The sequence below is a fragment of the Pteronotus mesoamericanus genome, unplaced genomic scaffold (assembly GCF_021234165.1).
Source record: "Pteronotus mesoamericanus isolate MK-2021 breed Mesoamerican mustached bat unplaced genomic scaffold, CSHL_Meso_final contig_164, whole genome shotgun sequence".
In the NCBI taxonomy this organism is placed as follows: domain Eukaryota; kingdom Metazoa; phylum Chordata; class Mammalia; order Chiroptera; family Mormoopidae; genus Pteronotus; species Pteronotus mesoamericanus.
The window spans coordinates 31,034,328-31,048,341 of record NW_026555065.1 but is presented as its reverse complement, the minus strand read 5'-3'; the positions used below and the strand labels follow the sequence as shown (position 1 = coordinate 31,048,341).

General features: G+C 38.5%; 1 protein-coding gene across 1 annotated transcript; it reads left to right on the top strand.

Moving 5' to 3' along the window:
• Positions 1-935: 935 nt before the first annotated feature.
• Positions 936-1,880, top strand: LOC129064096 (olfactory receptor 4M1). Its single transcript, XM_054565174.1, has one exon. It carries the CDS (start codon positions 951-953, stop codon positions 1,878-1,880), a length of 930 nt encoding a protein of 309 aa, XP_054421149.1. The 5' UTR covers positions 936-950.
• Positions 1,881-14,014: the final 12,134 nt, after the last annotated feature.

Below are 14,014 nucleotides of genomic sequence, written 5' to 3'. Positions count from 1 at the left end.
AAGGAGAGTGGATTGGAATGCACATGTGTGAACAATGACGATGACTTCACTGTACTAGTCTGCGAGGGCAGGAGACACCACTGAGTGAACATGTGTGCTGTATGGTCATCCCATTCAAAATGACTGAGTGAGAAGAGCAATGAATCTGCATCAAATTTTGCATTATGCTTGAACATTCCTCCATGGAAACTATTCGGATGATTCAGAAGGCCACAGCTATGGGCAACTGGTGATTGGCAGCTTCATCATGACAACCCACCTACTCATGCATCACATCTCATGCAGAGTTGTTTGGGAAAACATCAAATCACCCAGGTGACTCAGCCCCACTACAGCCCAGATTTGGTGCCCTGTGACTTCTGGCTTTTCCCCAAACTAAAATCACCTTTTAAAGGGAAGAAATGTAAGACCATTGATGAGATTCAGGAAAATACGACAGGCAGCTGATGAAGATTGGGAGATCTGTGTGAGGTCCCAAGGTGCCTACTTTGATGGGGACTGAGGCATCATTGTCCTATGTACAATGTTCCTTGTATTTTGTATCTTCAATAAATAGCTCTATTTTTCATAACACATGGCTGGATACCTTCTGGACAGACCTCATATATTTTGGGATAAGACTTTCAATGGCACATGTGAAGTTTTGTTCTGACATGCATTAAATCACAAATGCAGACTAGGGTCAGAATTGCTGTAGGTTTGCTAATATTTCAGACCATGGTCATGTTCATATAGGAATTATATGTGTTGGTTAGTCCTTCATTGAAGAAGTAGTCCATCTTGGCTTATCAGACATAAAATGGGGCAACCAAATGTATCCTAATGCAATCTCCTAATGACAGAAAATATCTAATAATTTTGAGAGCAGTAATATAATTCTAGTTAAATGCTATTTGGAGTAATTATAATTTCTTTATTTTTCATAGCCGTATTATTTAAAAAGTGAAGAAATGGAACCTGCAAATTATACTAGGGTGACAGAATTTGTTCTCACTGGTCTATCACAGACTCGGGAGGTACAACTAGTCCTATTTGCTATATTTCTATTCTTCTATTTGTTCATTCTTCCAGGAAATATTCTTATTATTTGCACCATCAGGCTTGACCCCCATCTGACCTCACCCATGTATTTCCTGTTGGCTAATCTGGCCTTCCTTGACATTTGGTATTCCTCCATCACGGCCCCTAAAATGCTCATAGACTTCTTTGTCGAAAGGAAGAAAATTTCCTTTGGAGGATGCATTGCACAGCTCTTCTTCTTGCACTTTGTTGGGGCCTCAGAGATGTTCCTGCTCACAGTAATGGCCTTTGATCGCTATGCTGCTATCTGCCACCCCCTCCGCTATGCTACCATCATGAATCGACGTCTCTGCTGTATTCTAGTTGCATTCTCCTGGATAGGGGGCTTCACTCATTCTATAATACAGGTGGCTGTCATTGTTCGACTTCCCTTCTGTGGGCCCAATGAGTTAGACAGTTACTTCTGTGACATCACGCAGGTTGTCCGGATTGCCTGTGTCAACACCTTCCTGGAGGAATTAGTGATGATCTTTAGCAGTGGTCTGATCTCCGTGATGTGCTTCATTGCTCTCTTAATGTCCTATGCCTTCCTTCTGGCTGTGCTCAGAAAACACTCAGGCACAGGTGAGAGTACCAGCCGGGCCATATCCACCTGCTATTCCCACATCACCATCGTGGTGCTAATGTTTGGGCCATCCATCTACATTTATGCTCGCCCATTTGACTCTTTCCCCCTTGATAAAGTGGTGTCTGTGTTTCACACTGTGATATTCCCTTTACTTAACCCCATCATCTACACAATGCGAAACAAGGAAGTAAAGACAGCCATGAGGAAGTTGGTCAACGTATATTTTATGTAAAGAGAAGTGAAAGATAAATGGCATATTCTGTAGCCCTTCTGGGTGTCATTGTCTTGAAGTAGAAAGCACTTGCAGAGGTAATAATGCTACTTTCACTACCTACTTTCATCCTGAGTTCTTAAAAATTCCACTAGGTTTTTTTTCTCTATTTGGTGAAAAAAAAATAAGATAGAAATAAATTTACACTCTCCCTGAAATTTCTGCCAGATCAATATTAAAATTTACAATATAATAATGGTCTACTAAAATATATATTTTCTACAAATTTTTTATTGAGTGACTATTTTGGAGCGGCTTTGACTGCAAGGAGAATGTGTTTCGAGAAACAATAAAATGCATAAGATCTGGGGAGCATGTCCACTGTGAATGTGAAGTAAGTAGCCAGGATATGAATATGAGTAGTTTTAAGTGACCAAATTAAATATTGTTGTCATATTTCAATTTTAGACCAGTGGGTTGGTATTTGGTAAACCATCTTCCTGGGACTGTAAGAATAGATTATTTTGTACTTTATCTCTTCCTCTTACAAGAATTAATGATTGAAACTGAGGATTTATTTATATAAGCTATTTCAACTGATATTTCAGGTGATAGACATATAGTATTTTGGTGACAGAACTCAAGATTTTGTCACATCTTAGAAAAAAATTTTATGAATTCAGAGGAGAGCATGGTTTAGTAACTACAAGAGATCCCTGTCTTCCCAGAGGAAGTCTCCAGCCATCTAGTGGTTTTATAGCCAGTCGCTACTTACATCCTCCAGAGTGAAAGCAGACTTGGAGAAAATTGATTCTAGGTTGACTAGGATTGATAGACACCTAACTGCGTGATTTTCAAAAGACTGGTACTACCTTTGCCATTTTTGTGCGTTTTCTGTATCTTCTCATTCTCTTTCATGTTGAAATTAAATTAATAGGGTGCTGCTTTTGTTACTACTCTAACAAAAAAGTTCAGAGTTCTTTCTTATTAAACCATATTTAGTACATATGGAAAAGACCTGGATATGTTGGTTGGCTTCTATAATCCTCTAGTGAATTATTTGTTAGTGATCAGTTTTCTGTTCCCTGATACTAAGACCCCATCTACTGGCTATGTTTTAGAATATAAAAGATAGATTAGAATATCTGAGTTCATACAAATTTATTTATTTAAATTAACTTTCAGTTTCAAAACTAGGGTCTCTCTATCAATGGACAAAAACACTTTGTGTGCTTTGAGCTTTAGTCTTATATTTTATTTTATAACATAACATGACTAGATGTGGGGGAAAGTAGATTCCAGTCAGCATCACAAATAAATATATGTGAGTGAATGCTGAAAACAATTCTAGGGTACTCTTTATTTATATTGTATTAATTGATGTGGTAACTTGTGCCTGACTGAGTGCACCTGAGATACACAGAATCAAATGATGGAGCATACAGTTTGTTCTCTACTTTTGGAATTTTTCTCTATGATACTCTTTTATCTTCAATGTTACAATGACTTCCCTTCAAAGACCTAAAGACATTGATTAAAATTATGATTCTTGAATTTTCAATTGATTTTTCACTGTCTAGAAATGAAAAAATAGTAGACTTCTCTCAAATCTTACACTAGAATATGAAAAAATTTAACATAAAAATACACATACATAATAAAAATGGTGAATTATGTTTCTAGATTTTATGTCACCTTATTGTTATTTCTCTGTATCTGACCAGACAGATATCTATTCATTTTGTCACTTATCCTTCATTTAGCTAAGATTAATGTTCTTGGGAAAGAGGCTATTGACTTAATATGTCCTTAAAACACCAGTATATTGCTACAAAGGATATTTCTTGAAAATATCGAAGTTAGGAATAAGAAGAAAGAACTTCAAAAATAGTAGTGCAATGAAGAATTGCTTAACTAGAAATACTAGAAATACCTTGAGTTAGCATTGGTAAAATTAACATTGGCATACTGGGGAGCAATGACCTAATGTGATTCATGGAGGACATAATTGGTATAAACACTTACATCAGTAGTTCTTAACTGGGGGTAATTTCAGCCTCTAGGGGACATTTGGCAATGTCTGGTGAAATTTTTGGCAGTCACAACTGGGGAACACATTTGGCATCTTGAACATAGGAGCCAGGCATACTGTTAAAAAAGACTGGTCACTCCTCAGAAGTTATCTGGCCCCAAATGTCAAGATTTTGAAATACTGTCTTAGACAATTAACAGGGATATAAGACAAGGTAGTATAGGATAAGTAGGTATTAATCCCATGTATGGTCTTTTCATGCCTCTAAATAACCCCGGACCCTCAGTTACGTAGGTAGACTCCTCCCAACGTAACTCTTTCCTATTTCTTCTCTATTATTTAGAGATGTCATTTAATCTTTATCTATGTCTCTTTGATTTCTCCTTCTCTCCAAAACTTCTGTTGAGCTTGTATTTTCAATATCAGTAATATCTGGTTTAAGTTATTATCTTTAGCTCCAGATAATGACTATACTTTCAAGTACTCACTGATGTACCTGAGATTTTTGAACTCAAGTTCCACTCATCTCATAACATTTTGCCAATCTTAGTATTAATAAGATCGACTTTATTATCCAAATAAAAATAAACTTCTGTAATTTTTAATTACTAAAATTATACATGTTCATTAAAAATATAAAAACTGTATTTAAAAAATCCAACTGATATTGGCAATCTCTCTTTCTCCAGGGATTGAGGTTTTCCTTAACAAAGTTGGTGAAGTATCACTCACCCAGCTCCAGTAGAAGTGGGCCAGTTTGCCTATCTTGCATTGCTATACAGTATAATTATCTATACTTAAGTAAATGTAGGTGAGGTGTTATAAAAGGTACAAAAATCTTCATAAACGTAAATGTAAATCTCAGATTTTATAACTAATAAAGCTGGCATTAAAATTAAGTCTATACTTCTGGCCAAGACGGCAGTGTAGGCAGACATGGTTTGCCTCTTCAAACAACCACATCAAAATTACAACTACAATATAGAACAACCGTCACACAGAACTATCAGAAATTGAGTTGAATGGAAGTCTAACAACGGAGTTAAAGAAACATCATCCACCCAGACTGGTAGGAGGGGCGCAGATGTGTAATGGGTTGGTCCCACACCCATGTGCAGTGGATAAAAATTCAGGAAGAATATCTCTGAGTGAAGATTCTGAACCCCACACCAGGTCCCCCAGTCCAGAGTTCCAGTGCCAGGAAGCTAAGTCCCCACAACTTCTGGCTACAAAAAAAAGTGAGGATCGAGTTGGTAGAAGAAACAGCTGTAGCCCCAAACAGTACCTCTTAAAGAACTCATACACATCTACTCAGACTAACTCTCTCTGAGATCAAGCACTGGGGTGGCAGCATGAAGGGCACCAGGCATACAGGGAGAGGCTGAAGTGTCTGGCACCAGGGTGAGCCTTTGTCCCTTTTCTGAGCTCTTAACTTGCATAGCCATGGAGCTGGCAGGGTGGTGCTATATCTGAGACTCCATAAACCTGGTTAACACTGTGCAGCCCACCTTGGGGATCCCCAGAGACTCCACCTCACCCTGCTTATGGGTCTGCCCAAGCTGATTTTCCATATGAATGGCTGGCCTAAGCTCATACTGAAAAACTTCCTAAATCCTCTCAAGCAAGCAACAGCTGGCCTGTGAGCCCCATGCTCAGCACTAGCGGCAGCCAGCCTAGATTCACTGCTTGGCTTCATCTGGGAATCTCCAAGCCCAGGACAAATAGCAGCTATCTCAGATTACTTTATAGCTCAGGTGGAGTGGCCCAGAGGAAAACACAGGTGGGGCTGACCTTGGCCTTCACCACCTGGGAAAACCCAGGGCCAGCATACCCAGTGGACAGCTACAGACCATGTCAGAGCACTACCACTCTGCCCCTGCACAGCTGATACTCCATGGAGGAGAGAAGTCTGTGGTAAATGGTCACAGCTAATCAGCCTTGCAGCTGACTGGCCTGGGTAGATTCCTCCCATTGATCTGCCAATAGCAACCGAAGTTCAACTACAAGAAGAGGTTGTACTCAGCCCACATGAATGGTGCATCTTGAGTACCACGCTTGGGTGATAGGGGAAGCTGTGCCACTGGACCCTACAGGACACCTTCTATAATAGGTCACATTTTCAAGACACGGAGTCATAGCAGCTCTACCTAATACATAGAAACAAACACAGGGAGGTGGCCAAAATGAGGAGACAAAGAAACATGGCCCAAATTAAAGAACAGATCAAAACACCAAAAAAAGAACTAAACAAAATGAAGATAAGCAATCTATCAGATGCAGAGTTCAAAACACTGATTATATGGATGCTCAAGGAACGTAATGAGGACTTCAAGCAGCATAAAAAAGACCCAGTCAGAAATGAAGGATACATTAATTGAAATAAAGAACAATTCACAGTCAAACAACAGTAGAGTAGATGAAGCCAAGAATCAACTCAATGATTTGAAACATATGGCAGCAAAAAACAACCAATCAGAACAACAAGAAGAAAAAAGGTTCAGAAAAAAAAATGAAGATAGTATAAGCAGCCTCTGGGACAACTTAAAGAGCTCCAACATTCACATTACAGGGATGCCAGAAGAAGAAAGGGCAAGAAATTGGAAATCTATCTGAAAAAAAATAATGGAGGAAAACTTCCCTAATTTGGTGAAGGAAATAGACGTGTAAGTCCAGGAAGCACAGAGAAGCCCAAACAAGATGGATGCAAAGAGGCCACTCCAAAACACGTCATAATTAAAATGCCATAGGTCAAAGATAAAGAGAGAATCTTAAAATCAGCAAGAGAAAAGAAGTTAGTTACCTACAGGGGAGTTCCCATAAGACTGCCAGCTGATTCCTCTAAATAAAATTTGCAAACTAGAGGAGATTGGCAAGAAACATTCAAAGTCATGAAAAGCAGGGACCTACAGCCAAGTTTGCTCTACCCAGAAAACCTATCATTTAGAATTGAAGGGCAGACAAAGAGCTTCCCAGACAAGTAAAAACTAAAGAAGTTCATCATCACCAAACCATTATTATACAAAATGTTAAAGGGACTTATTTAAGAAAAAGAATATCAAAACTATGAACAATAAAATGGCAAAATACATGCCTATCAACAAGCTAAAGAACAAATTAAGCAAATGAGAAGAACAGAGACAGAATCATGGATACAAAGAGCGTTTTGATGGTTGCCAGATGGAAGCAGTTAGAGGAAATGAGTGAAGTGGTGAGGGGATTAAGAGGTACAAATAGGTAGTTACAGAATAGCCATGGGGATGTAAAATACAGTATAGGAAATGGAGTAGCCAAAGAATACATATACATGACCCATGGACATGAACAATGGTAGAGGGATGGCCTGAGGGAGTTGGGTGTGCTAGGTGGAAAGAGGTAAAGGGGAAAAAATCAGGACAACTGTAATAGCATAATTAATAAAATATAATTAAAATAAATAATAAATAAACAAAAAAATAAGTTGCCAATTTTAACCATTAAACAAAAACCTGGGAATGTTGTTTCCAAGAACCCTTTTGAGGAAACTATCAGAACAAAATTCAATCATGTGAAGACCAAGAAACTAGGACAAAAAGCAGGGCACCAAAGATATTTATTTTTGTTGTACAATTATGGTTGATCCCATTTTCCCTCAATTACTCTCCTCCACCCTACCCACCCCCACCTCCCACATTCAATCCTCTCCCACTGTTTTCATTGTCCATGGGTCCTATATACATGTTCCTTGATGACCCTTCCCCTTCTTTGCCCTGTTATTCCCCTTCTCTCCTACCCTCTGGTCCCTGTCAGTTTGTATTTAGCTCCATGTCTCTGGTTATATTTTGCTCATTTATTTTTTTTATTGAGTAGGTTCCACTTATAGGTGAGATTATATTGCATTATCTTTTACCACCTGCCTTATTTCACTTAGGATAATGTTCTCTAGTTCCATCCATGCTGTTGTGAAGGTTATGAATTCCTTCTTCCTTTTTGCTGCAGAGTATTCCACTGTGTAAATGTACCTCAGTTTTTTGAGCGACTCATTTACTGGTGGACACTTTAGGCTGTTTCTAGCACTTGGGTATTGTAAATTGCACCACTATGAATACCAGGTTGCATAGATTCTTTTGAATTGGTGATTCAAGATTTTTAGGGTGTAATCCAAGCAGTACAATTGCCAGGTCAAAAGGGAGTTCCATTTTTAGTTTTTTGAGGAAATTACAAACTGTCTTCCATAGTGGCTGCACCAGTCCGCATTCCCACCAACAGTGTACTAGGGTTCCCTTTTCTCCACAGGCTCTCCAGCACTTGTTGTTTGTTGATTTGTTTATGATAGCCACTCTGACCATTGAGAAGTAGTATCTCACTGTGGCTTTAATTTGCATCTCTTTGATGGCTAGTGATGTTGAACATCCTTTCATATGTCTTTGGGCCCTTTGCATGTCCTCCTTGGACAAGTGTCTGTTTAGGTCCTTTGCTAATTTTTTAATTGGAATGTTTGTCTTCCTGGAGTGGAGTCTTGTGAGTTCTTCATATATTTTGGAGATCAAATCCTTGTCCAAGGAATCATTGGCAAATGTATTTTCCCATATAGTTGGTTCCCTTTTCATTTTGCTGATGTTTTCATTAGCCATGCGGAAGTTATTAATTTGATGAAGTTCCATTTGTTTATTGTTTCCTTTATATCCCTTGCTCTGGGGGACATATAAGTGAAAATATTGCTGCATGGGCTATCTGAGAGTTTCCTGCCTATGTTCTCCTCTAGGACTTTTATGGTGTGGCGATTTATATTTAAGTATTTTACCCATCTTGAGTTTATTTTTGTGTATGGTGTCAGTTGGTGGTCAAGTTTCATTTACAAACAGAAATTATGGGGAAAAAATCTCATTTGCTATAGCCACAAGAAAAATAAAGTACCTAGGAGTAAACCTAACCAAGGTGGTAAAGGACCTGTACACAACACTGAAGAAAGAAATTAAAAGACACAAATAAATGGGAGCATATACCATGTTCATGGATTGGAAAAATTAACATCATCAAAATGTCCATACTATGTAAAAGATCCAATGCAATTTCTATTAAAATACCAACAAAATATTTCATAGGTATAGAACATATATCTTAGAAATTTATATGGAACCATAAATGACCCTGAATAGCTGCAACAATTTTGAGAAAGAAGAACAAAGTAGGAGGGGTCACAATACCTGATATCAAACTATATTACAAGGCCACTGTAATCAAAACAGCCTGGTACTGGCATAAGAACAGACACATAGATCAATGGAACAGAATAGAGAGCTCAGCAAATAAACTCATGTCTCTATGGTCAATTAATATTCGACTAAGGAGGCAGAAACATAAAATGGAGCAAAATAGCCTCTTCAAAAAATGGTGTTGGGAGATCTGGACTGCTACATGCAAAAAAATGAAATGATCAAATATTATATTAAACTATATCTAATACTGAAACTAATTTGGGGTTTATCTTAACAGTTTGAAATGCTAGAAACTATATAGTTGCACACCATTTCCATTTTCTGTCACATTGGCTGGATTTACTGACCCTCTCACTAAAAACAAATACACATTGGATAAACCTTTGTTGAAATACTTTGATGAGCTAGCCAAGATAAAAAAAAGAAAAGATGGTGTAGTATATTAAAAAATCTAAAAATCAAATGAAATTGGGAACCAAGAGAAATATATGGTGAATAGAAATCAGCTTTCACTGTGAGGACTTATGTTCTGTTTTCAAGACCACAAGTATTAATGGTAGGGAAAGAGATGCATAGAAGACAAAGCCCAGCTCACCCAAGGATATATTACACAGCAAGCTGAGGCCTCAACCAAAGGTATTCTCAGAGTAGCAGTACAGTAGACTTTTAAAGACTCACAACCCAACAAGCTAAAAAGAGAAAAAGAATTATGAAGCAGATGTTTTCTCACACATATTTTGAGTTTTAATGCATCCTGATAGAAGAAAATACAAATATCTTTTATTCTAGGTCTCAAAGCATTCTACATATAAACTTTGGGGAAATAAGAACTTACAGTCCAACATCAATGAACACCAAGAGAGCAAGGCTCTATAAGTGAGAGAGAGAAAACAAGAGAAAGAATCAAAAGCACAAAAAAAGAAAAATCCTAAAATAAAGAATATAAATTATGGGACTCCAAGATGGCAGAGGGATGAGTGGAAGTCACACTGACCTCCTCCCAGGACCAATCTGGAATTACAACTAAATTAGGGAGAAATCATCTGGAACAAACAACTGAACAATAGTGAGAGGAGCCTTAAAACCTTGGACAGAGAGAGGAATCAGCTACAGCACAACCTAACTGGTAAGGACTGTGGTAGAGGCTTGAGAAGGTGGGCTAGGTATCCATGGGCAGCAGCGCTGAAGGATAAGGAAATGGCCAGTGGGATCCCCCTGAGAAGAGCAGGGTCTAAACCATAAGTGGGGATCTCCAACCTACAGCACCAGAACGTAAAAAGCACACAGACAACATCCAACTGTGAAAAGTGTAGGGGTGATCTCTGCCAGAGACAGGCAGCTGGAGACACAAAGAGCCATTTAAAGGGCCAACACAAAAATTTGTAGTGGCAGCCACTTACCCTGGGCTCTGGCAGAGGTGGGGTCATGGTGGGCTGGAGCCACCTAAGGAGAGGCTGGGGAAGGAGGCTTTGGGGAAAAAACTGAGAAAGTGGCCAGCAGGGTCCCAGTGCTGACTCACCCCCATTCCTCAGTTGCAATCTTGCTCAGGCAGACCACTCCCCTGAGCGGCAGCAGTGTGAAAGGACACAATACCCCCATGCCAGGAGGCAAATCCCAGTGTTGGGCAAGCCCGACTGCTGAGTACAGAGTGGAAGTCACAGATAGTAGATCCCTGGCTAAAGAGGACAAAGAATGGTCTATGGATGCTTGAGGAAACTCTGGAGACAGAGATGTTGGGGAGAGAACTGAGAAAGTAGCCAGGGTGATCCTGGTGCTGACTCCTCCTCCATATGGCAGCAGCCATCTTGATCAGGCAGACTGATCCCCTGTGTGACAGCAGCATGAAAGGATACCATAATCCCTCCCACAGGAGGGACTTTGCCCCACCCTGTGCTGCCTAAGCCTGATTGCTGAGGGCAGAGTGACTAAATTAACAACTGGAGGAGACAGACACAGACAGTAGACTCCTGGAAGTCTCTTAAAGATTGTCTAAGGTCAGATGGGGTCAACAGCTGACAATGTCAGAGCCAGATCCAGAAAGAAAGGAGAAAAAAAAGTGGTCTACTACCATAGAAGTTCACACCCACAAAGTCAGGAAGTCAAGACAGATCAATTTAAAAAACAGGAGCAAAAAAGAAGAGTCTCACAAATAATGGTAATAAAAAGAAACACTCCCCAATTGAAGGGAAAAGAAGAATCCCCAGAAAGAGAACTAAAAGAAACAGAGGCAAATAAACTATAACATACTGAGTTCAAAACAATGGCTCTAAGGAAGCTCAGTGAGCTCAAAGAGAATAACCAAAAACTACAGGGAAACTATGAGAAACTTACTGCAAACTATATCAGCATGAAAAAGGACATAGAAACTATCAATAAGAGGAAAGAAATAATACAACTTATGAATTGAAAAGCACAGTAGAAGGAATCAAAAGCAGGCTAGATGAAGCAGAGGATCGAATCAGCAAGCTGAAGGACAAGATAGAAAAAAGTTCCCAGAAAGAGCAAGGAAAGGAAAAAAGAATGAAAATAAAATGAAGAGGCAATCAGGGAAATGCAGGACAACATGAAACAAAATAACATTCATACAATAGGGATACCAGAGGGAGAAGAAGAGGATCAGGAGAGAGAGAACCTGTTTGAAAATGTAATGATGGAAAACTTCCCTAATTAGATGAGAAAAAAGTCACACAAGTCCTGGAAGCACAGAGGGTCCCATTCAAGAGGAACCCAGTGATGATCACTCCAAGACACATCATAATCAAAATGGCAAATATCAAAGACAAACAGAGAATCCTAAAGGAAGCAAGGGAGAAACAGGGAGTATCATACAGGGAGCCCTGATATGGCTAGTAGCTGACTTCTCAATAGAAATACTACAAACCAGAAGGGAATGGTAAGAAACATTCCAAGTAATGAAAAGCAAAGGCTTGCAACCAAGATGACTCTACCCAGCAAGGCTCTCAATTAAAATGGAAGGTGATATAAGGAGTTTCCCGGAAAAAAGAAGGCTAAAAGAATACACCTCCACCAAACCAGCACTGCAACATATGCTAAAGGAACTGCTTTAAGAAGATGAAGAGTGAGAAAGAGAGGATCACAGGTACAAAGGGAAAAATGAGTAAGTACCAATCAATAATATTTCCAAATGTAAATGGATTAAATGCCCCAATCAAAAGACATAGGATAGCGGAATGGATAAGAAAACATGACCCACACATATGCTGCCTATAAGAGACCCAACTCAGAACAAAGAACCTACACAGACTGAAAGTAAAGGGATGGAAAAATATATTCCAAGCAAATGGACAAGAAAAAAAAGCAGGGGTAACAATTCTTATATCAGACAAAATAGATTTCAAAACAAAGGCTATAAAAAGAGACCCAGAAGGACACTTGATAATACTTAAAGGAAGAATCCATCAAGAAGCCATAAACATTGTAAACCTATATGCACCCATCACAGGAGCTCCCAAATATATAAGGAAAATCTTGGAGGACTTCAAGAAAGATATAGACAGTAACACAGTGATACTAGGGGACTTTAACACCCCACTCTCAAAAATGGATAAATCTTCCAAACAAAATATCAACAAGAATATAATGGAAATGAACAATGCATTAGATCAAATGGACTTAACTGACATATATAGAACCATTTGTCCCAAAACAGCAAAATACACATTCTTTTTAAATGCACAAGGAAAATTTTCAAAGATAGACCACATGATAGGACTCAAAACAAGCCTTAACCAATTCAGGAAAATCGAAATCATAACAAGCATTTTCCTGGACCATAAGGGCTTGAAACTAGAAACCAACCTCAAGGAAAAAACTCAAAAACATTCAAACTCAAGGAGACTGAATAGTACACTGTTAAACAATGAATGGGTCAATAATGAGATCAAAGAAGAAATCCAAAAGTTTCTGGAAACAAATGAAAATGGACACACAACAGTTCAAAACCTATGGGACACAGTGAAGGCAGTCATGAGAGGGAAGTTCACAGCAATACAGGACTACATAAAAAAAAATAGAAACATTTCAAATAAATGACCTAACCCTCCAGCTTCAAGAACAGGAGAAACAACAACAAACAAAGCCCAGAGCAAGGAGAAGAAAGAAAATAATCAAGATCAGAGCATAATTAAATGACATAGAGGTTAAAAGAAAAATTCAAAAGATCAATACATCCAGGAGCTGGTTCTTTGAAAAAATAAACAAGATAAAAAGCCTTTAAACAGACTCATCAAGAAAAAAAGGGAGGGGATCCGAATAAATAATATCAGAAATGAAAGAGGAGAAATAACAACTGATACCACAGAATACAAAGAATTGTAAGAAATTACTATGAAGAATTATATGCCAAAAAATTTTAAAACCTTGATGAAATGGACAAATTTCTAGAAAAATATAACCTTCCAACAATGAATGAAGAAAAAGCAGAAAGCCTGAACAGACCTGTAACAGCTGGTGAAACTGAAGCAGTAATCAAGAAACTCCCAGCATGCAAATGCCCTGGACCACTTGGTTTCAGGAGAATTTTACAAAACATTTAAGGAAGAGCTAACCCCTGTCCTTCTCAGACTATTCCAAAAATCCAAATTGAGGGAAGACTCCTAAACTCTTTTTATGAGGCCAGCATCATTCTAATCCCAAAACCAGATAAAGACATAACAAAGAAAGAAAACTACAGGCCAGTATCGCTTATGAATGTAGACGCTAAAATCCTCAACAAAATATTGGCAAACTGCATCCAGCAATACATTAAAAAGATCATCCACCATGATTAAGTGTGATTCATCCCAGGGATGCAAGGATGGTTCAATATTTGCAAATCTATAAATGTCATACATTACATTAAAAAAGGAAAGACAAAAACTACATAATTTTATAAATAGACATGGAAGAAGCATTTGATAAGGTACAGC